This window comes from Ochotona curzoniae, unplaced genomic scaffold, assembly GCF_017591425.1.
Source record: "Ochotona curzoniae isolate NIBS_2020 unplaced genomic scaffold, NIBS_Ocur_1.0 contig_1302, whole genome shotgun sequence".
NCBI classification, from domain to species: domain Eukaryota; kingdom Metazoa; phylum Chordata; class Mammalia; order Lagomorpha; family Ochotonidae; genus Ochotona; species Ochotona curzoniae.
This window is the reverse complement of record NW_024465035.1, coordinates 19,573,039-19,595,558: the sequence shown is the minus strand read 5'-3', so window position 1 is coordinate 19,595,558 and position 22,520 is coordinate 19,573,039. Positions and strand designations below refer to the sequence as shown.

The 22,520-nt window shown below is 53.1% G+C and overlaps 1 protein-coding gene across 1 annotated transcript in view; it reads left to right on the top strand.

Annotated features, from left to right (window-relative positions):
- The first annotated feature begins 6,648 nt into the window (after window positions 1-6,648).
- Window positions 6,649-22,520, top strand: part of XYLB (xylulokinase) — a 36,606-nt gene continuing 20,734 nt past the window's right edge. Inside the window, exons 1-9 of the mRNA XM_040965650.1 lie at window positions 6,649-6,748; window positions 7,762-7,844; window positions 12,684-12,753; window positions 14,612-14,692; window positions 15,964-16,050; window positions 16,480-16,608; window positions 17,023-17,088; window positions 19,325-19,397; window positions 20,421-20,539. Of these exons, the coding sequence (XP_040821584.1) occupies window positions 6,692-6,748; window positions 7,762-7,844; window positions 12,684-12,753; window positions 14,612-14,692; window positions 15,964-16,050; window positions 16,480-16,608; window positions 17,023-17,088; window positions 19,325-19,397; window positions 20,421-20,539 (765 nt within the window). The 5' untranslated portion in view covers window positions 6,649-6,691. The remainder of the gene's footprint in view (window positions 6,749-7,761; window positions 7,845-12,683; window positions 12,754-14,611; window positions 14,693-15,963; window positions 16,051-16,479; window positions 16,609-17,022; window positions 17,089-19,324; window positions 19,398-20,420; window positions 20,540-22,520) is intronic.

The window sequence follows — 22,520 nt, the reverse complement described above, 5'->3', positions numbered from 1 at the left end:
GGGATTCATACCCATTAAAGGTGCCATGTTGGTCTTGAGATGTCTCTGTCACTGCTGGTTGTGTCCCTTGGGGCTTCCAGGCCCTGCCCTGCCCTGCCATGCCCTTGACCAGAGGAAGCGCCCCATGAGCTCCTGAGCCAGCTTGGAACTTTCAGCAAGACTCTCGGGGACAGTGAGGGACTCAGGGTGGGGCAGACAGGATGGGCAAGGAAACTCATGTGGGTGCATATCCAGTGGGGCAATGAGGGCAGGGCTTGCTTGCAAACCTTTTATCCTGGCCACACAGGGCCTGGTTGCCTCCCCAGCTCCTCCATCACAGGCTGTGGTAGGAGTGGTGGGAGAAGTAATGATGAGGATGTTTTCCACCTGCTTTGAGAGCTGTCACGCTTGACCATGCCTGGGGTCAAGCTCAAGTTTGGGACCACACCAGGCTTGTGCCAACTCAGCCGGTGATCTGTGGCCCAGCCCCCAACCAGGGGTCAGCCCCGACACCTCTAATCACCGGGCCTAGCATGGAGTGCTCCCCTCCCTGCTAGGCCCAGGCAGGCACTCCTCCTCCCCGCTCCCTTTTGCTACATTTCCATGGACATAATGCAGGGCAGGGAAGTCAGCTGCTGTGGGCTCGTGGGTGGGGCCTATAGGGGCTGGCATCTCAGCGCTAAATCCCCACACACCGCTTTGTCAGACTACGGGCGCTCCCAAGCTCCAGGGTGCTGGGGATGGACCAGGCCCAAACCAGGAACTTCTTCCTGGGGGGTGCAGGGGCCCAAGCACCTGGGCCAGCTTCTGCTGCTTTCCGTGGGATGTGAGCAGGGATATGGCTCAAAAGTGGAGTAGCTGAGACATAAACCAGTGCCCATTTGGGATGACAGCCCCCCCCCAGCTGGTGATTGTTCCTGCAATGCTGCAATGCCAGATCCTCATGGGGTATTCTTTATTTTTTCTTTAATATTTTTATCTTTATTGGAAAGGCAGATATACAGAGAAAAAGATTTTCTGTCTGCTGGTTCATCATAACTGGGGCCAGCATTGTGGCCCGTCGAGTTCCCGTTGGATTCTGGGATGCTCCAGTTAGGATCAAGCTCCGTGTTAACGGACTTTGGAAGTCTGCACATGATGGCCCAAGCAAGTGGACTCTGTTAACTCCACATTCTGATGGAGTTCTTGGTTTCTGGTTTTGACCTGGTCCAGCCTCCACCGTTGTGGCCATTTGGAGAACTATCGAACAAATCAAAGAACTCTATCTCTCCATCACTCTGTCTTTCAAGTAAGTTTTTTTTTTTAAAGAAAATCAAGCTATTGTAGTTATTTGTTATTAGTAACTGGTGATGCAGAATCCCTCCCAGACGACTGAAGAGGAACCCTAGAGACATGGTGTGGGAGCAAAGGGCAGAATTTTTTTATTATTATTATTTTTTTATTGGAAAGGCGGATATACAGAGAGGAGAGACAGAGAGGAAGATCTTCCGTCCGATGATTCACTCCCCAAGTGAGCGCAACGGGCCGATACTATGCCGGTCTGAAGCCAGGAGCCTCTTCCGGGTCTCCCACGCGGGTGCAGGTTCCCAAGGCTTTGGGCTGTCCTTGACTGCTTTCCCGGGCCACAGGCAGGGAGCTGGAAGGGAAGCGGGGCTGCCGGGATAGAACCGGTGCCCATATGGGATCCCGGGCGTGCAAGGCGAGGACCTTTAACCACTTGCGCCACCGCGCCGGGCCCCCAGAATTTTTTTTAAGATTTATTTATTTTCTATTATAAAGCCAGATATACAGAGGGGAAGATCTTCCGTCTGCTGATTCACTCCCCACGTGAGCACTACAGCCGGTGCTGAGCCGATCTGAAGCCAGGAGCCAGGAACTTCTAGGTCTCCCACATGGGTGCAGGGTCCCAAGGCTCTGGGCCGTCCTCAACTGCTTTCCCAGGACACAAGCAGGGGCCAGTGCTGTGACCCAGTGCTAAAGCCACCTGCAGAGCTGGGATCCCATGTGTGGTCTGGTTTGTGTCCCAACTACATTTCCAAACCAACCCCCTGCTTGAGGCCTGGGAAGGCAGCCGAGGATGGGCCAAAGCCTTGGGACCCTGCACCTGCGTGGGAGACCCAGAAGAAGTGCTGGCTCCGGGCTCTGGATTGGTGTAGCTCTGGCTGTTGCGGCCACTTGGGGAGTGAAGTATTGGATAGAAGATCTTTCTCTCTTTCTCCTCCTTTCTGTATATCTGCCTTTCCAATACAAGTAAAATCTTAAAAGAAAAAAAATCAATTTTTAGAAAGATTTATTTATCTTTATTGGAAAGGCAGATAAACAGAGAAGAAGATCTTCTGTTCGATGTTACTCTCCCCAGTTGGCTGCAATGACTGGAGCTAAACCAATTCAAAGTCAGGAGGCAGGAACTTCTTCCGGGTCTCCCACATGGGTGCAGAGTCCCAAAGCTTTGGGCCGTACTTTACTGCTTTCCTAGGCCACAAGCAGGGAGCTGCATGGGAAGCAGGGCTGCCAGGATTGGAACTGGAGCTCTTATGGGATCCTGGTGCATTCAAGGCGAGGACTTTAGCCACTATGCTATCATGCCAGGCCCAAAAAATCGATCTTAAAAAAAAATGTATTCAGGGAGTGGCGTTGTGATAAGCCAATTAAACTATTTCTTAGAGAGTGCTGCTATGCGTCATGAGAGTCCTGATTTGTGTCCTAGATGCTCCGCTTGCAATCCAGCCTCTTACTAATGTGCCTGGAAAGGCAGTGGAGGCTGGCCCAGGTCCTTGAAACCCTGCACTCTGACGTAGCAACCCTGATAATTTTAGCCATTTAAGGAATATATGCAAAATCTCTCTGTGTCTATCACTTTGTTTTTAAAGTGTGTGTGCGTATGTGTGTGTGTGAGAGAGAGAGAGAGAGAGAATGAGATTCAGTAGAAGTCATGACAGACACGTGGAGAGCTCCCTGCAGCACAGCATGAGTGCAAAGTGCAGCGTTTGTGGTGTGGCACTTGGCAATGCGTGTGGCGTTGACACTTTCTCCGCTCTTTGACCCAGCAGTCCTGCTTCTAGGATTTTCCTGGAAGAGGCAAATCCTCCAAGCAGGAAAATAACACGCACAGGGAGGTTCACTGTGGCTTGGTGCTACTTTACAAGTCATCGCGAGAAGGGACAGCTAAGCCGAGGGAGTACAATTCGGGGTGAAGCTCCATGGGGACTGGCCCGAGGGCAAGTTCCCAGCCTCACACGGAGGAAACCTGCAGTTTGCAGGAGCAGCAAGTGAAGCAGCTGCTGGCAATGCTGATGTCTGTATCCTAGTGTTTCAAATCCCAGCACTCAAGTTGCAATCCAGCCCCCTACTAGTACCCCCAGCAAGGCAGCAATGGGATGGCCCAGTGTAGGATCCTGGTGTCATGCTGGCCCAGCCCAGCAGTTGCAGACATCTGGGGGGTAAACCAACAAAAGGAAGATCTGTCTCTCTCTTTCACTCTCTCTCTTTCACTCTCTCTGTCTCCCTCTCTCCCCATCTATGGCAACCTTTCAAATAAGGACCCAGCAGTACAATGACTCAATTTGTTAATCTTTTCCTTGCAAGCACCAGCATCCCATATGGGTGTCAGTTCATGTTCCAACTGCTCCACTTCCCATCCAGCTCCCTGCTTGTGGCATGAGAAAGCAGTCAAGCCCGGCCCAAAGCCTTGGGACCCTGTATCCACATGGGAGACCTGGAGGAGGCTCCAGGCTCCTGGCTCCTGCTTCGGATCAGTGCAGCTCTGGCTGTTGTGGCCACTTGGGGAGAATCAGGGAACGGAGGATCTACCTCTTTTTCTCTCCTTCTCTCTGTGTATCTGACTCTCCAATAAAAATAAAGAAAATCTTTTTTTTTTTTTAAAGAAGAAATAGAAGGGATGCTTAGAGTTCTCTGTCATAAGAGAATACTAATTAAGATCCCGATGAGAAGATGCTCCTGGTCTGCTTAAGCTGGAAAGCCTGCTGGGGGAGAGAGGAGACCTCTGGCACCGGGGTGTCCAGAAGTAACCCCCAGCTCCTGGATCGAGCCACTCTGCCCCACCCTGTGCAAGCCTCAGCTTGTCCTAGTGTTGCGGGAAATGCAAATGAACCGTGGCAGCGACTTTGTTTCTTGTCTCACACAAAAGAATTTCCATGGGGACAACTCTAGTTTGCAAAGCAAGATTTATTTAGGAAAGAGAGAAAGAGGTCTCTTGTTAGAGTGACAGGAGGGGGCTTTGGGGGAAGAAAGACCTGAGATAATGGTGGAGGACTTGAATCAGAGTTTAAATGGGCTCTTACATAGGCAAATGGCCACTGCAAAAGAAATTGTCAGCAAATCAGAACCAGGCAGGTGTCACACTGCAGGGAAAGGTGTACTGAACAAGACGTGGCCTTCCTTATAACGTCATCAGGGAAAGAAACCCACCTTCGCTTTCTACAGAGTGCATATCACAGGGTCCTCCTCGCAGGTGATCCCTGTGAATGACACCATCCCTCTGAATCATACCATCCCTCTGAATCACACCGTCCTCTGAATCACACCGTCCCTCTGAATCACACCGTCCTCTGAATCACACTGTCCCTCTGAATCACACCGTCCTCTGAATCACACCGTCCCTGTGAATCACACCATCCTCTGAATCACACCGTCCCTCTGAATCACACCGTCTTCTGAATCACACCGTCCCTCTGAATCACACCATCCCTCTGAATCACACCGTCCTCTGAATCACACCGTCCCTCTGAATCACACCATCCCTGTGAATCACACCGTCTTCTGAATCACAGCGTCCCTCTGAATCACACCGTCTTCTGAATCACACTGTCCCTCTGAATCACACCGTCTTCTGAATCACACTGTCCCTCTTAATCACACCATCCTCTGAATCACACCGTCCCTGTGAATCACATCGTCCCTGTGAATCACACCGTCCCTCTGAATCACACCGTCCCTGTGTATTACATCGTCCCTCTGAATCACACCGTCCCTCTGAATCACACCATCCTCTGAATCACACCGTCCCTGTGAATCACACCGTCCCTCTGAATCACACCGTCCCTCTGAATCACACCATCCTCTGAATCACACCATCCTCTGAATCACACCGTCCCTCTGAATCACACCATTCTCTGAATCACCATCCTCTGAATCACACCATCCCTCTGAATCACACCATCCTCTGAATCACACCGTCCCTCTGAATCACACCATCCCAACCTGGGTCCAAGTTCATCAACACCCTTCTGCCTCACTTAATCATTCTGGGAGCCAAAGATAAAGATTAAGATATCAGAGTAACAAAGACCTTGGGAATTATTGACTCGGAGTGGGTCATCGGAGCATCAGAAACGCTCCATGATCACTCTCATGGCACTCCTATGGGCTTAGGGAGACTCTGAGCATCAACATTGGTATGCTGCATGTACTTCATCATATTTTATGATAAAATAAGTTTTATCATAAACAGGTTTTTTTTTTTTTAAGATTTTTTACTTGAAAAGCAGAGTGACAGTGAGAGAGAAGGCTGGGGAGAATGAGATCTCCCAATTTGTCGCTCACCAAAGGCCCACATCAGCTGAGATGTGGCCAGTTGAATTCAAGAACCGGGAACCCCACGCTGGCCTCGCGTACAGCCAGCAGGGATCTCAAGCACTTGAACCATCATCTGCTCCTTTACGGGCACATTAACAGGAAGCCGGATGATAAGCAGAGTAGCTGGGACTTGAACTGGGCATCCTGCCATTTGGGATGTGTTAGCTTGGGCAGAGCAGAAGTGACTTCACCACCCTGCTGAAAGTGAAACCAACCCTCCCACCCAGAAATATTTGGAATGCTGAATCACCCTGACCTTGTCTCTGACCTTGTACAATGTCTGCCATGATGAATATCACCAAGCTACATGTCCCACACGTGCACAAACCAAACCGAGCAGCTGCTGCCTTCTCCCATCCTGGGCGGCCATTCCCTTCACACGGTCACGCTACCACATGGCAGGGGTCCTGGGCCAACCCCCACTAGGAAGCTGTCTGTCAGACTCTACTGCCCTGATTAGTACATGCCCTTTGCCTGAACTAAAAGTCTTTCCCTTTCATAATCGCCTTTAAACCTAACGTGATGTAATGGCCCCAAGTGACAGCTTCACTTGCTATGCCACAATGCCTGCCCTTAACATTTTATTTTTCTACACTTATTTATTTGAAAGGCAGATCGATAGATCTTCCATCTGCTGGTTCACTTTCCACATGCCCCCAACAGCCCCAGGCAGAAGCAAGCAGCTCCACCTGAGTCTCCCACTCAGGTGACTGGAACTTGACACACTTGGGCTGTCACCCACTGTCTCCAAGCGGGGGGTCGGAACAGGCCGCCATTGGAACCCAGCGCAGACTCGCCTGAAAGTGGATGTCCCCGAGGGAAGTCATGTCGAGTCGGAGCGGCACAGCAGAGAGCATGAGCCGGGTCGCTGGAGGAATGCAGGCATGGATGCTATGCCCACCCGGGGCGGAGCCCCAGAGCCCGCCTCCCCACTCTTGCGTCCCGCAGGCGGCGCCCGAACGCCAGTCGCCGCGTGACCCGGGGGGCCAGAGTGCAGCCGAGCCGGGGCGGAGCGAGGGCGGGCCGGGGGCGGAGCGCGCCGCTCCGTGCTGGAGCGCGGTGACGGTCGCGCCACTGGAGCCGGAGCGGGAGCGGCGTCCGGGACCGAGTGGGGGCCATGGCGCAGCAAGGCGCTCGTCGCTGCTGCCTGGGCTGGGATTTTAGCACGCAGCAGGTACTGGTGCGGGCCGCCGCGCGCAGGGCTGGGGGCGCAGCTGGCGCCAGGGCGCGGGGTTTGGGGGTGGCGCTGGGCGGAGTCGCGGGCGAACCTCCCTCTCTGGACTCCAACCCGGGTGCCCACGCTGCCGCCTCGACCCCGCGGAGCCCACCGTTGCTCTAGAGTTTCCGGATAAGGCGCGACCCCTCTTGCCCTCCCCTTCAACCCCCGGCGGAGCTCCGTGGGCTCGTGGAGAGCAGAGGCGGGCTGCGCGCAACAGTGCCTTGCCTGGTCGGGAACAGACCGACGGGACCAGGAGCGCGCGGTACATCAGTGACACGGAGTCAGACCCTTGCCCGAAGTGTGTTTTTCCTCAGGAAGATGGGCACCAGAGTGGACCTGGACTTCGCCCTCTCCATGACTGCCCTCGGTCCACGGGCCTTGGCCAGAGGCCGACAGGGCTGCCCTGCACACCAGGGAGCCCCGACGCCGCCGCTCTCTCTTTGCTGCGCTTGCGGGGTGGGGAATAAATTCAGTCATGGTTCAAGGCCTCCCTCGAACAGGAAAAGGGAGGCGGGCCTCTGACCATGCTGGCCGCGAGCATCTGGTGGGCCTCCGCGCTTCTCGCCTGCGGCCAGGACATGGCTCTTCCTGCTGAGCCAGGGGATCTGCATGGCTGGGGCCGGCGTGCCTGTGTCTGCCCCACCGCCAGCAGCACCCAGCAGCACCTAGCTGGATTGGTGGTTGCCTTCTAACCCCTCTGCCCCCTCCACTACCCTCCCCAGGACTTTTTCAAGTTCCTGGCCAGGCACAGGCTGTAACTCATGACCTTGGCTGTGTGGGGAGCAGCGATTGCCTTAGCTCAGGGGTGTTTGCACTCAATGGAGGATGGGCGCGTGCCCAGGTAGCTCTCTGTGGCTGGGATCAAAGTCAGGGTCAGGGTCAGGTGGGGGGTCAGAGATAGCTTCAGGCAGAAGATCTCCCACCTGTTGATGGAGGTGCACAGACCCACCAGCGAACTTGCCTTCAAGGTGAAAGTCATCGCTGTTGACGGGGACCTGAACGTCTTCTATGAGGACAGCGTGCATTTTGACAAAGACCTGCCGGAATTTCGGTACGTGGTGCGCATGCATGTTTGTGTAAGGGTGTTGGGGCCTTCTCCATTCAAACACCACCACACTGCTCTAACTTCACGGGCTGCAGGAACCACTGCTCTATACTGACAAACATTTCTCCCACATTCCTTCCCAATCCCTTCCTGCCATCCATCCATCCACTCACATGGTTTCAGTTGAAACCGATTTTGTGCTAGGGACCGTGCTGGGCGCTAGGACTGAAAGGTGAGTCTAGAAAGACATGGTCCTCCCGGGCTGCCCATTGAGCAGAGGACACTGATACTAGTCAAAGATACTCCCCAAAGGATGTTGATTAGAAACTCAGAAAAGGTCTTGGAAGGAAAGGGATTCATTTCTCCTGGTGCCTGTCATAAAGGAAGAACACCCAGTTTGGGGAGAGAGGGTCCCGAAGGAAGTGGTGTTGAAATTGAGATCAGAGTGGGTGGAGTGAACCAGCTGATGGAAGGAAGGGGCACTTCAGCCAGTGGGAAGGGCATGGTGGGGTTCTGAGGAAGGACCTGATTTTAATCTTTTGTTGTTGTTGTTGTTGTTAAGATGTATTTATTTTTGTTGGAAAGTCAGATATACAGAGAGGAGGAGGAGAGACACAGAGGAAGATCTTCTATCCAATTGTTCACTCCCCAAGCGGCCGCAATGGCCGGAGCTGAGCCAATCCGAAGCCAGGAGCCAGGAGCTTCTTCCAGGTCTCACACATGAATGCAGGGTCCCAAGGGTTTGCACAGTCTTCAACTGCTTTCTCAGGTTACAAGCAGGGAGCTGGATGGGAAGTGGAGCTGCCGGGATTAGAACCGGAGCCCATTTGGGATCCCGGCGCGTTCAAGGGGAGGACTTTAGCCGCTAGGCTATCATGCCGGGCCCCTTACTTTAATCTTTAAAAATGACTCCACTTGGGCCCGGCCCGAAGGCTCCATGGCTAAATCCTCACCTTACACTTGCTGGCTTCCCGTTTAGGCACCATTTTGTGTCGTGGCTGCTCCATTTCCCATCCAGCACCCTGCCTGCGTGCTTAACTGCCTGGGAAGCATTTAATTATGACCCAAAGCTTTGGGACCCTCCACCCATGCAGGACAACTTGTTGTAGAGGAAGACCACCCAGTGATCCTGGCTCCTGGCTTCATACTGACTCTGCTCTGGCTGTTGCAGCCACTTTCTCTCTCTCCATTCTGTAAAATCTGACTTTCCAATAAAAATGAATATATCTTTTTTTTTTTTGGAAAGATTTATTTTATTTTTATTGGAAAGGCAGATATACAAAGAGGAGAGACAGAGAGGAAGGTCTTCCATCCAATGATTCACTCCCCAAGTGAGCCAAACGGCCGGGAACCTGGAACCTCTTCCGGGTCTCCCACACAGGTGCAGGGTCCCAAGGCTTTGGGCCATCCACCACTGCTTTCCCAGGCCACAAGTAGGGAGCTGGATGGGAAGTGGAGCTGTCGGGATTGGAACCGGCGCCCATATGGGATCCTGGTGCGTTCAAGGCGAGGACTTTAGCCGCTAGGCCACGCCGCCAGGCCCAGTTTATTCATTTTTAAATGCAATTACCATGAATGTTCTAAAGCTCTCTCATGGATTTCAAAAAAAATTGGGGGGGCAAAAATGAATTTGCCCTTATCTTATGATTTATTTACAAATGGGGAGGTAGAGAGGGTACTTTTGTTTGCTCCTTCTCGCCTCAAATTCCTGTGATGACACTGGGGGCCGAGCCAAGGCTGAAGCCGGAGCTGGGAACTGAGTCCAGCTCTCCCACGGGAGTGTCGGGAGATGCCAATGCTGATTCTCCCGGTCTGCGTTGGTAGGAAACTGGCATCATGAGCTGCAGCTGGCAATTAAACCGAGGCCCTTCAAGATGGGCTGCAGTCCTCTAACTGGCACCTTTAGTTGCCAGGACAAATGCAGATCCCTAAATTTGCCTTGCAACCCCATTTTCCATGAGCTTTTCAAGGTTCCCTTGTAATTCTGGGTGTGATTGGTGGGTCTGTTCATGAACCAATAACATATTGCTGTAATCGTTGCAACTTCCCTTTCTGTGTTAATATCTGCAATTATTATTAGCTTCTTACTCTTTCAGTTTTCTTGGCCATTCTTTCTTGCTCTTTTTTCGTGCGTACTTTATTTATTTTTGTTTTAAAGATTTATTTATTTTTATTGGAAAGGCAGATATACAGAGAGGAGGAGAGACAGAGAAGAAGATCTTCTGTCCGATGATTCACTCCCCAAGTGAGCGCAACGGCCGGTACAATCCCGATCCAAAGCCAGGAGCCAGGAACTTCCTCCTGGTCTTCCACATGGATGCAGGGTCCCAAAGCTTTGGGCCGTCCTCGACTGCTTTCCCAGGCCACAGGCAGGGAGCTGGCTGGGAAGTGGTGCTGCCGGGATTGGAACCGGCGCCCACATGGGATCCCGGCGCTTTCAAGGGGAGGACTTTAGTCTCTAGGCCACACCTCTGGGCCCCTGTGTGTACTTTAGAGTCAGCAATTTTCGTTTTCAGAAAACAAAAATTGTTAGTATGTGTATTGGGATCATATTGCATGTACAAATTAGCTTAGGGACATTCAACAATTGCAGAAGACGGAATCTTCTTAAGGTACTGGAGCCTTCTGAACACTTTCACGTGTGTTCCAGTAGGCCGATTTTGTCCCTTCCTGCACCTGTGCCCTTTGCACGCCCTTGCAGCTCCTTTCCTCAAGAGATGGAGCCTTTGCCCGCCCCCTCCCCCTTTTGACAGTGTGCTGTTTGTCAGCCTCAAGACAGCCTTGCACATTTCTGCACCTGTTCTTGGAACCCTGTCCATCTCCCACATGCATGGCCTAGTTCCTCCTCCGCTTCCGCAGCAAGGAGCCAGGCAGCACCCCACAGCGGAGCCCCTCTTGCTGCTGTCCCATCACAGGCCATCAGTGTGTGTTAAGCCCAGGCCTGTGACTGACCAGTAGGACTGTGAGCCAAGGGAGCTTAATTTTTTTTTTAAATTAAGTTGTTACTATTTTTAAATCTTATTACAGATGAATTTTTAAAAGATTTATTTGTTTTTATTGCAAAGTCAGGTATACAGAGAGGAAGATCTTCCATCTGCTGATTCACTCCCCAAGCAGCCACGATGGCTGGTATTGTGCCAATCCCACACCAGGATCCCATATGGGTGCCAGTTCTAATCCCGGCGGCCCCGCTTCCCATCCAGCTCCCTGCTTGTGGCCTGGAAAAGCAGTGGAGGACGGCCAAAACCTTGGGACCTTGTACCTGCATGGGAGACCCAGAGGAGGTTCTGGTCTCCTGGCTTCAGTTTGGCTCAGCTCTGGCTATTGTGGCCACTTGGGGAGTGAACCATTGGATGGAAGATCTTCCTCTTTGCCTCTTTCGTCTCTGTATATCTAACTTTCCAAAAAAGTAATAATAATAATAATAAATCAAATTGTAAAAAAAAAAAAAAACGAAATGATAATTCAAGATGAGAATTTAGCCTAGTGGCTAATCCATCCCATGGCTCATGAGGCAGTGTCTGGGTTTGTCACCTGACTTTGACCTCTGACCCCACTAAGTCAGGCTCTGGCAAGTAGTGATATTGGTTGAAGTGGTCAGCTCCCTGCCACTTGAGAGGCCTCAGCTGAGTCCTGTACTCCTCCCTCTGACCCTAGCCTAGCTTTGGCTGCTGCCTTACTGGAGAGTGAACGAGCTGATGGGAGTAGAATGTGAGTTTATGTGTGTGTGTGTGTGTGTGTGTGTGTGTGCACTTCCCAAAGAGGTAGGACAGTGTACCCTGAACTTAGGCAGCCACAGGGGTGCTCTGCTTGCTGTAGCTGAATCTGCGCTTTTGTATCTGCCTGTAGGAACGGAGACCTGTGGCCTGTGCTCACGAGCGTGTGTGTGTGTGTGACCCTGATCTGTGCTTTGTTGCTGTTCCTTGATACGTTATCATCTTCATCTACACCACAGTCCGTCTGTTCACTTGTTCAGGGACTTCTGGTGGGTTGCCGTCTGCTATTACAAATAGGTGAGAGTTAAGGCGGGGACTCTGACACCACACGTGCGTGTTCAACTTCAGATCCAACGGGAGTCGGTGCACCTGGTGAAGCAGTAGAAGATGGCGTAGTGGCTTGGGCTCCTGCACCCACATGGGAATCCCAGAAGCAGGGATTCCGGAAGAACCTTCTGGCTCCTGGCTTTGGATTGATTGGCTTAGCTGTGGCAATTGCGGCCATTTGGGGAGTGAACCAATGGATGGAAGATCTTTCTGTCCTCTCTGTAGATCTGATCCGCCTTTTAAATATAGGGAAAGAAGAAAAAAGGAGAAGATGAGAATCAGCCTGCAGGCTTTGTGGCCCGTGAACCCTGGACTGGTTCCCCTTTGCCATACAGCGGCCTTTTGAGAGAGAGAACCTCAAAAATCTGCTGGTTCACTCTGTCGAGGCTGCAGTGGCCAGCCCTGGGCCGGGGCAGAGCTGGGAGCCTGGAACTCCAGCCAGCTCTCCCAGAGAGGCTCAAGGGCTCTCAGGCTGCTTCCCCAGGCGTGAGTAGCAGGGAGTTGCATTGGAAGTGGAGCAGCCAGGACCCAGTCTAGTTCCTATATGGGATGCTGGCATCATCACACGGAGAGGGTAACCAACTGTCCCACAATGCTGGCTTCCGCTCGACCCCCCACTGCTTGATTCATGGCCTAGGTGCCATCGACACTGCCTGCCTGTATTCCCTGGGAAGGGCTACCTAGAGCCAGGCCCAGGCCCTCTCTTCCTTTGTCCGTGTTTGTGCCTCTATCCTCAACAGGGAGGCAGTGGCCCCTGCTGCCCCAAGGCTCTGTCCCACATGGTCCTTCTCTGGCCTTGCAGGACACAGGGCGGTGTTCATGTTCACGAGGATGGACTGACGGTCACCTCTCCGGTTCTGATGTGGGTGCAGGTAAGCGCAGCGGATTCCTCCCCTCTTTTGGCTAGGTGGACGGCAGCTCCTGAGGGCAGCTGCTGAACTCGGGCCCTCTGGAGGAAGTAGAGTCTGTCTGGCACCAGCTCAGCAGAAACTGGCAACATTACCTCCAGGCTGGGAAGACCAGCAGCAGCTGGGCATCCACCAGTCCCACCTCTGAAATCCCACAGAGCGGGGTGGGCATATGACATGGCACGGAAGAGACCGTGTTGCATTCGCGTGTCCCATATTGGAGTGCTCGGGTTTTGAGTCCCAGCCCTGATCCTGGTTCTGATTTGTTGCTGATGCCCACTGTGGGAGGCAGCTCAAGTACCTGGTGTTTGCCACCTCGGTGGGCGCCCTAGTTAGAGTTCTGGTCCCCTGATTCCTCCTTGGTCCAGCTCTGACTGTTAGTGGCCATTTGGAAAGTGAGCCAACAGATGCAAGATCTCTGTCTCTGCCTTTTGAATAATATTACCACTACTGCTACTGCTGATAATTATAATCTCTTTCCCGGCCTTCCTCTGCAGTTGGGCCCTGTGGGCTTCTCTGAGTTGAAAACACGGGCCCTGGGGTCTTAGAGCTCAACCCTAAAGATCCTCTCCTTCTTTGTAAATCTGATCTGCCACTTTCTGGGGCAGGTGTCTGCACAGTGGAGTCTCAGAGCTGGGCAGGCAGGTGAGAACGCAGGCCCTTGTAGCTGTAGTTAAGGTAACTTTAAAAACAATTATTTCTTTTTAAAAAGATTTATCTTTTATTTTGATTGGAATGGCAGATATACAGAGAGGAGGAGAGACAGAGAGGAAGATCTCCTGTCTGCTGATTTGCTCCCCAAGTGGGTGCAATGGCCAGAACTGCTCCGATCCGAAGCCAGGAGTCAGGAGCTCCTTCTGGGTCTCCCACATGTGTGTAGCGTCCCAAGGCTTTGGACATCCTCAACTGCTTTCCCAGGCCACAAGCAGGGAGCCGGATGAGAATTAGAGCAGCTGGAATTAGAACTGGCACCCATGTTGGATCCTGGCACATTCAAGGCGAGGACTTTAACCGCTAGACTACCATGCCAGGCCCAGAGATTTATTTTTTTTTTAATTTTTATTTGAAAGGCAGAGTTACACAGAGATCAGAAACAGAGATCTTTAAGCTGCTGGTTCATTCTGCAAATGGCTGCAGCTGCAGCTGCTACAGTTGAACTAGTCTGAAGCCAGGAGCCTGAAGTCTCCTCTGGGTCTCCCACATGGGGGCAGGGCCTCAAGGACTTATGCCACCTTCCACTGCTTTCCTAGGTCATAAGCGAGGAGCTGGAACAGCTGGGACTGAAACTGGTACCCACGTGGGATGCAAGTGCCATAGTCAATAGCTTAACCTACCTCATTGTGGTGCCAACCCCTGATTTCTGATTCTGAGAAGCCTTATGCACTGGACCTGTTGCCAGTATTGCCAGTCCCTGCTGCCACTGTGCCCCTAAATGCAGAGTGGTGGCATGGAGGTTTGGGACAGGTGGCCATCATTCCTGCCAACCCCCTTCCCCCGTGGCAACCTTCTGCCTTGCTGCTCCTCCTCTGTTGCAGCAGATTCGCATCATGAACATGGTGGCTTTAAGATGCAGAGGAGAGCCAACAAATGCAAGCTGCCTGGCTTTGTCTTCCCAAGTCACACACTGCAGAATCAGAGTTTGAGGACTGCTGGTTCATATGCCATGTGTTTCATACCTCCAGCATGCTCACTGGTGCTAGTCCCAAGCTGGGACAGAGGTCACCTCCCGCCCCCCTGCTGCCATCCTTCACTAAGGCCGGGGTGAGGCCTTCCCTGACTAAGCGGTTCTGTGCAATCCCAGTGGATTCTCTTCCTCCCTCAGGCTTTGGACATCCTCCTGGAGAAGATGAAGGCTTCGGGATTTGACTTCTCCCAGGTGGTAGCCCTGTCTGGGGCAGGCCAGGTTCGTTGCCAGCAGCCCCCCTCCACCCCTGAAGGCAGCTGGCTGGGTGATGGCACCCGGATGGGTGTGGGCGTGAGAAGACGCTTGCTCTGCGGGTCTGGGAGAGCATGTGGCTCACCTGCTTGCAACAGATCTGAGACGATCTAAGGACCAAGCATCAGATCCCACAGGTCGCTTGTTGAGGGGAACTGAATCCCAATGCCCCCGAAGGGAAGAATTTAGCATGGATTGATTGTGGACTATGTGCCAGCACTAGATTTGCTTTTGCGTTTTCACTTCCAAAGTCAAAGCAAAGTAAGCCATGATATGAGCAGCAGTGGTCATTGAGGGTAGGAACTGAGTGAGCATGTACCGTGCACAGTCACAGTGCTGAGGTCTCCGTGGGGGCGATGCTGAACTCACTGCTTCTACTTGATCCTCATCTTGGTGCCGCAGGTGGTGATGCTGAGCAGTGCTTAGCGCCCCCAGCTTGAAGCTCTTGGTCTGCGATCTAGGCCAAGCCTTCTGGCACCTCTCGTAAGGGGAAGCTTCAGCTGCTGTCCTTTTTGCCCTTCACATCTCTAGGAGCATGACGCTCACGGCTATGGCCTTTCCCCACCCTGATTGCAGGACCACCCTCCTAGAAGACTGCCTTTCTCGGCCCTGCATCCTCCCTCACCTGGAGAGGCTGCTGCTACCTGCATACCCACTCAGGCACTCCTGGTTCAGCCTGCCCCCTGCCCCCACTGGCTGTTCTCTGCGTCCCCCTGGTCCTTCACTGCCGTTGCACAGGGACTGCGGAGGCTGCCACCTGCACACCGACCAGGTGCCCCTGGTTCTGCCTGGCTTTGTCCTCTCCATTGCCCTAGTCGGTCCTTCACTGCTGTTGCACAGGGACTGTGGAGTCCATTTGCATTCTTTGCCCTGGATAGGCGTACCCCTTTCACCCATGCCCTGCCTGGCATGATCTGGGTGCTTGATCTGTGGTTACTGAATAAACAAATGCGTGTTTATCCAGGAGGAGGGAAGAGTGAATTTCAGTGATAGCACGAGCGGTGTATTTCTCTAAGTTTCTTCCAAAAGTGTTGTCATACAAAGTGGTAATTCCCGAATGGGGCTAACAGGAACAAGGTCACGTCCATTCTGTAGACACGGAGGCTGAGTCTCACCAAGGCAGTGAGTTCTGGCTGAGCGATGGCAGGGGCAGGCTTGGAGGCCGGGCTTGGCTGTCCAGTCCATCTATGTGTGGCCATGTGACCAGGTGTTTGGATCTGTCCCCTTTCCCCCGGCAGCAACATGGAAGCGTGTACTGGAAGACTGGGGCCAGCCAGGCCCTGAGTCACCTGTCACCCAACCTCTCACTGCACCAGCAGCTGCAGGTAAAACTGGGGTCCTGGGGGGTAAGTCTGACAAAGAGGTGCAAAAGGGGGAGAAGGTTCCTGGGCGCTGGGGGTGGTTCCCCAGCCTGCTCAGAGTGTAGACAGGTGGCACTTGCCGCTGTCCTTTAAGTACGAACCACCCTGTTTCCCTAAGATGGGTTCTGGTGTGGGGCTGCTCTTGCCAAACAGGACCCTGGGTTCTAGCACCTGTGCCGCCCCTCAGGGGTCTCCCAATGTGGGGGTGGGGCCCCTGGTTTCTACTTTCCTCCTGGGCTCTGAATGCCCCAGCACACCTCACACCTTGCATGGCCATGGCCCTTCCCAGCATGCACCGTTTCTCATGCCACCTGCCATGGGCCTGGCATGAAGGCCTACCCAGGACACAGGGAGCTGCATAGCCCTAGCTAGCACCCATGCTTCTCTCTACAGGCATGCTTCTCAGTCAGCGACTGCCCCGTGTGGATGGATTCCAGCACCACAGCCCAGTGCCACAGGCTGGAGGCCGCCGTGGGTGGACCCCAGACTCTCAGCTGCCTCACAGGGTCCCGCGCCTATGAGGTAGGCAGCACCTGTGGCTGGAAGGGTTTGGGCTGGTGATGCACCCCACAGGGGTCCCTGGGGAGAGGAGTGGCTGTAATTGGCCAGGCTAATCTGAGGGGCCTATCTAGGAGTCTTGGGGGCAGCATATGATGCTAAGCTGTCACAGAACCAGCTGGACTGAGGTATGAGGGTGTGTGGCCCAGTGGCTGGCCCTGCTGGGTCTGTCCCCAGCTTGTGGATATAGAGCCACTGCTTTCCCTCCAAAGATCTGATACCAGGAGCCTTGCAAGGGAATCCCAGGCCAAAGTGCCACCATGGTCATGGGCATGGAGCAGAGTTAGCATGCCCAGGTCAAGGTTGAGTCGAGCCCAGGAGTAGCCTGGACTCACGTGGCAGGCTCACGGTTTCTGAGGATTTGTTGTCCTTTTCCAGCGGTTCACTGGAAACCAGATCGCCAAGGTCTACCAGCAGGACCCCAAGGCCTACATGCAAACCGAGGTTGGTTCTGCACCTGTGTCCGGTCGAAAGTCCCAGATGAATTTCTCTTGAGTACTCACCTCTCTTGTGGACCTGTCTTGCATGCATGGGCCAAAGACTGTGGCCAGAGAGGGCTAGGAAGAAGCGGCTTGCAGGGAGGAAAAGTCAGGAGCTTACTGCAGAGGGTAGGGTGGGTCCTGCGGTGGAAGCAGTGGATTGTGAAGTGTTCTGAGATCACAGAAGGAGACCCAGGTGTCCCTTGGGCTCTGTGCCATGCTGCCCATTAACACAGCTGACTGGCACGGGGTCAGTGCTTTCTTTGGGACTCTGTGGGCCTGGATATTCACATCCGCAGTGACAGTCTAGCAGGTGTCATAGGACCCTAGCTTTTCTCCCTGCTACACACTTGCTGAAAGCTTACACGTGGTGCTGCTCCAAGATGCAGTTCCACTCACATCAGCACCAGTAAAATCAGGAAAAATCAGCTAGGGAAATCCGCTGCAGCCTGAGATGCCTGTTTGATTCTGGCTGCTCCACTGCTGATCCAGCTCCCTGCTAATGTGTGTGGGAAAGCAGTGGAAGATATTCCAAGCCCTTGGACCCCTGCACCCACATGGAAAATCTGTGACACGCTTCTGTCTGATCCAGCCCTGAGCGTTATGTCCATTTGGGGAGTGAACCAGCAGATGGAAGATCTCTGACTCCTGCTCCTTGTGTAACTGCCTTGCAAATAAAATTTTTTAAAAGATTTATTTTATTTATTTATTTATTTTATTATTCAAAGTCAGATACACAGAGAGGAGGAAAGACGGAGAGAAACATCTTCTGTCCGATGATTCACTCCCCAAGCGGCCGCAATGGCTGGAGCTGAGTCAATCCGAAGCCAGGAACCAGGAGCTTCTTCTAGGTCTCCCATTGCGGATACAGGGTCGCAAGGCTTTGGGCCATCCTCGACTGCTTCTGCTTTCCCAGGCCACAAGCAGGGAGCTGGATGGGAAGCGGGCCCGCCGGCACTAGAACCGGTGCTCCTATGGGCTATCGTGCCAGGCCCCGACTTTTAATTTTTTATCTTTAGTTTTCATTTACTTATTTGAGAGGCAGAGAGTCTTCTGTTTGTTCACTACTCGAATGGCTACAGTGCTCAGGGCTGCGCCAAGTGAAAGTCCAGGATCCTGGGGCCTCGGTGCTTAAACATTCACCTGCTCCCTCCCAGGGTGTATGTCAGCAGAAAGCTGGGTGGGAGTGAAGCCGAGAGTGCAGTGCAGGGACTCTGATGTGGGATGTGGGCACCCAGAGCAGCAACTGCTGTGCCACATGCCTGCCTCTCCGAAGTGGGTACTGATGCGTGGTTTATTGCTTAATGACTGCAACGTTAGGCATTAGTGTAGGCTTTGGGTAGGGATGGGTCGGCCTTGCCCAAATTCTGTGTGTGGAATGAAGCAGGGGGCTCGGAGGGGCATCCTTCTCGCAGCTGGCCCAGGGACCCATGACACCCAGGGGGAGTACAGACCCTCAGGCTGACATGCAAAGGGCCTCAGTGATTGCCCTGCTGCTGACTGGGTTCTGCCCCTGAGGGCTTCCTTCACTCATCCTGAACTCTCAAGACTATCTGAATTTATTGTTATTATTATTTGAAAGTTAGAGAGAGGAAGATCTTCCATCTATTGGTTGATTCCCTGATTGCAACAACCAGGGTTTGGCTGCTTTGAAGCCAGGAGCCTCTTCCTTCCCTGGGTACAGGTGTCTAAGCACTTGGGTTATCTTCCGCTGCTTTGTCAGGCTGCCTAGCAGGGAGCTAGATCAGAAAGTGGAGCAGCCAGGACTAGAACCGGCACCTATCCAAGATGCTGGTGCTATAGGTGGCAGCTTATACCTACCGGCCCCGTGTTTTGGCTCTTTCTGAGTCCTGCGGCTGGAGAGGAAGACCACAGAACCAGAGGAAGGAAGCCAGAACCCTGTGTCTCCAGCCTGAGGAGTTTGGATGGAAAGCCAACTTCCATGGGTGTGGTTTTCTTTATGGACCTTTTGTTTTTCTGTCTTGGCAATTTTATGTTCAGGCAGAAAGTGCTGTGAGCCTGTGTGCTCCGTGCTTACTGCTCCAGCTGCATTTAGTTGGCATACTCAGTTTCTTGTTTGCACGCATACACACACACACACACACACACACACACCCTCTTACGGCCCCACATGTACAGAAGTGTAAAGTAGCCTGGGGATGCGACAGGAAGTCATCCCTCACTGTGCTTCTCTTTCACAGAGGATCTCCCTGGTCAGCAGCTTTGCCGCTTCCCTCTTCCTGGGCTCTTACTCTCCTATTGACTACAGCGATGGTAAGCTGCAGGGGCGCCAGACCAATGGGCATGCAGGTGGCATCTGTTCCACCTTGAGCAGGTGCCAGTAACAGGCCTCATTGACAGCACAGAGCAGAATGTGTTAGTAACCATCTACTGGGTTACAAATGATTCCTCACATATTTTTTCCCCCCGACATGGTACCCGAGGGTCGGGACTGTGGGTACAGCTTGTTGGAGGGTGCTGCTGGCTCTGGGACCTGGCATGAGATGTTGGTTGAGCTGAGGACTGAAGACCCCTGGAGGCTCCTCTGGGGACATTCTCAGGACCAGGCACTTGACTCTGGGCCCCTCTGCAGGACTGGCAGTGAAATTGCAGTGGGTAGCATGGCAAGAGACATTCCTGATGCCTTACCCTGCTGGCCACACAGTGCAGTGTTCAGGGAAGAGGGGGCATCCCCAGGGGTGCCTCTAAGGGGGCACCGCCTTAGAGCCTGGCTCCCATGAGGAGCTGGCAACTGGAGATGCCACGTATGCTGGGTGAACCCAGGAGGAATCTGAGTTTGTGGTATCAGAACTCATAAAAGTCCGATGGAAAAGAGGCCAGTTAAAGGGTACACATGGGCAGGTGGCTGGAGGAAGGCTTGTGCGGGTCTGAATGTGCCAGGATACAGACAGAGCCCCAGCAGAGGATGGAGCAGGGGCCAGACCATGGCTGGCGCTTCCAACAGGGGCTGAGCCTGCGCTGGGCCTTGCGCAAGTTCATAGAGGGATGTTCATGGGTGCTGCAGCTCCAAGAAGAAAGAGATAAAGAAGACCAAGGGCTAAAAGTCCTCTCAGGGGAAGACAGGGTTCCTGCAGCACGTGCTGTGGGCCTGGGTGGGTCTGGGAGCAGTGTGTGTGGGTACTGGTGCTTACTGACTCCAGGTGTCCTTCTGGCCCCCCAGTGACTCCCAGGCAGGAGTAGGGAACTGCCTGCTGCCTGCGGCCTGCTCATGGCTGCAGTTTCTCAAAAGGCTCTCTCTCAAGAATGCTTGGCTTCCATCTGTGCTTCCTCATGCAGGCTCTGGAATGAACCTGTTGCAGATCCAGGACAAAGCTTGGTCCCACGCTTGTCTCAGTGCCTGTGCGCCTCACCTGGAGGAGAAACTGGGGCCACCCGTGCCGTCCTGCTCCATTGTGGTAGGTCAGCTGCAGGGATTGCTCATGTGGATGCTGGCAGGCCAGCCACCTGAGAGGCATCCCAGTATACCCAGGTACACACGTGCTTGCACACACTCGTGTACACACATGCCCATGCGTGCCCACACAGGCACTGACGCACACATCAGGGGTCCAGTTTAGTGATACTGAGATATCCAAATCAGTGCTGGTGTGTGCTGGGGGAGGGATCTCAGGAGACAAGGCTCATGCGGGCTCACCTTCAAGGCCTTGTTGCCGAGGTTGAAACCTGAAGCAGGTGGTTCCCAGGAGAAATGGGAGGAAACACAGCAAGCCTGGCAGAGTGCAGGCCTGGGTACTGCCCTGACTCAGACTGAATCCTGGCTCTTCCTCCTCCTGGCTTAATCTGTGCCTCATTTCCTCAACTGAAACAATGGCAGTCAGACCATTAGTCTTTGCTTAAAATGATTTATTTTGGGCCTGGCGCGATGTCCTAGTGGCTAAATGCTCGCCTTCCATCTGCCGGCATCCCATATGGGTGCTGGTTCATATCCTGGCTATTCTGCTGATACATTGCAACATCAGTCCGTGGCTGTGTTTTGAGGGTAGTGAATATGAGAAGAAGATAATGAATAAGAGAAGAAGTTTTTTGTCATTGCAGGTAGGAGTAGGTACAACTCCACCTGAGTACAGTTCGAACATGTCCACAAGGCTCAAGTTCCTCCCAGGGCCCACTCTGTAGTATTTTGTTTGTGAAGATTTCTCTTATTACTTTTGTTATTATTATTATTGTTATTGGAAAGGCAGATTTACAGAAAGAAGATACAAAGAGAAAAAGTCTTCTATTCACTGGTTTAGTCCCCAAGTGGCCACAATGGCTGGAGCTGAGCTGATCTGAAGCCAGGAGCCAGGAGCATCTTCCAGGCCTCCCATGCAGGTGCAGGGTGCCAAGGTTTTGGGCCATCCTCCACTGCTTTCCCAGGCCACCGGCAGGGAGCTGAAAGAGTGGTAGAACAGATGGGACACAGACTGGTGCCCATATGGGATCCCGGAACTTGCAACATGTTGATTTAGCTACTGAACCATTATGCTGGGCCCGACACTGTAGTATTATAGTGAGGCAAGGAGTGACCTCTGGGTACCTCTGACCCATCTGTGCAGGTGTTGCTCCTGCGATAGGGTGCTAGGGTGCCTGGAGTTTGCGTTGTCCTGGAGCTGAAACTTGAATGACAGTTTTGGAGCACAGCGGATGCTTTTAGGGTCTGAGAATAGAAATGGGGACATGAGAAAAGATGTTTTGCTTTGTATTTTTTAGTTTTATTGTATTTATTTGAAAGAGTTACCGAGAGGAGAAACAGAGGTCTTTCATCTACTGGTTCACTCTCCGGGTGGCCGCAATGGGGGGCAGAGCTGGGCTGATCCAAAGCCTGGAGCTTCTTCCAGGTCAGCCACATGGATGTAGGGACCTTGGACCGTTCTCCGCTGCCTTTCCAGGCCATCAACAGGGAGCTGGATTGCAATTGCCAGGACACGAACCAGTGCTCACAGGAGGCACTGAACCTGGAGGCAGAGACTTAGGCTGCCATGCCACGATGCCAGAAACTATTTGAGGGTGGGCATTTGGCTTAGCAGTTATGCCACGAGGTTGGGGCACTCACACCCTGTGCCAGAGTGCCTGGGTTGTGCTGTGGCTCTGCTCCTGAATCCTGTTTTCTGCTGATGCTGCCATGGGAGGCAGCCATGAAGGCTTGGGTCCCTGCCGACACGTGGGAGGCCTGGACTGGAGTCCTGGCGCCCAGCATTGGCCTGGCCCAGGCTCTGTGTCTTGCTGCCTCTCACATGAATATATTTTCTTTACAAAAAGACTCGGGCTGCTCAGGGTATCAGTTGGTGAATGTCTCCATGGTCTCCCAGGGCCCATGTTAACAGGAAGCTGGTTTGAGACCCAGAGCCTGGGGATCCAGTCCAGGTGCTCTGACTTGGGCATCCTAAAATGCCTACC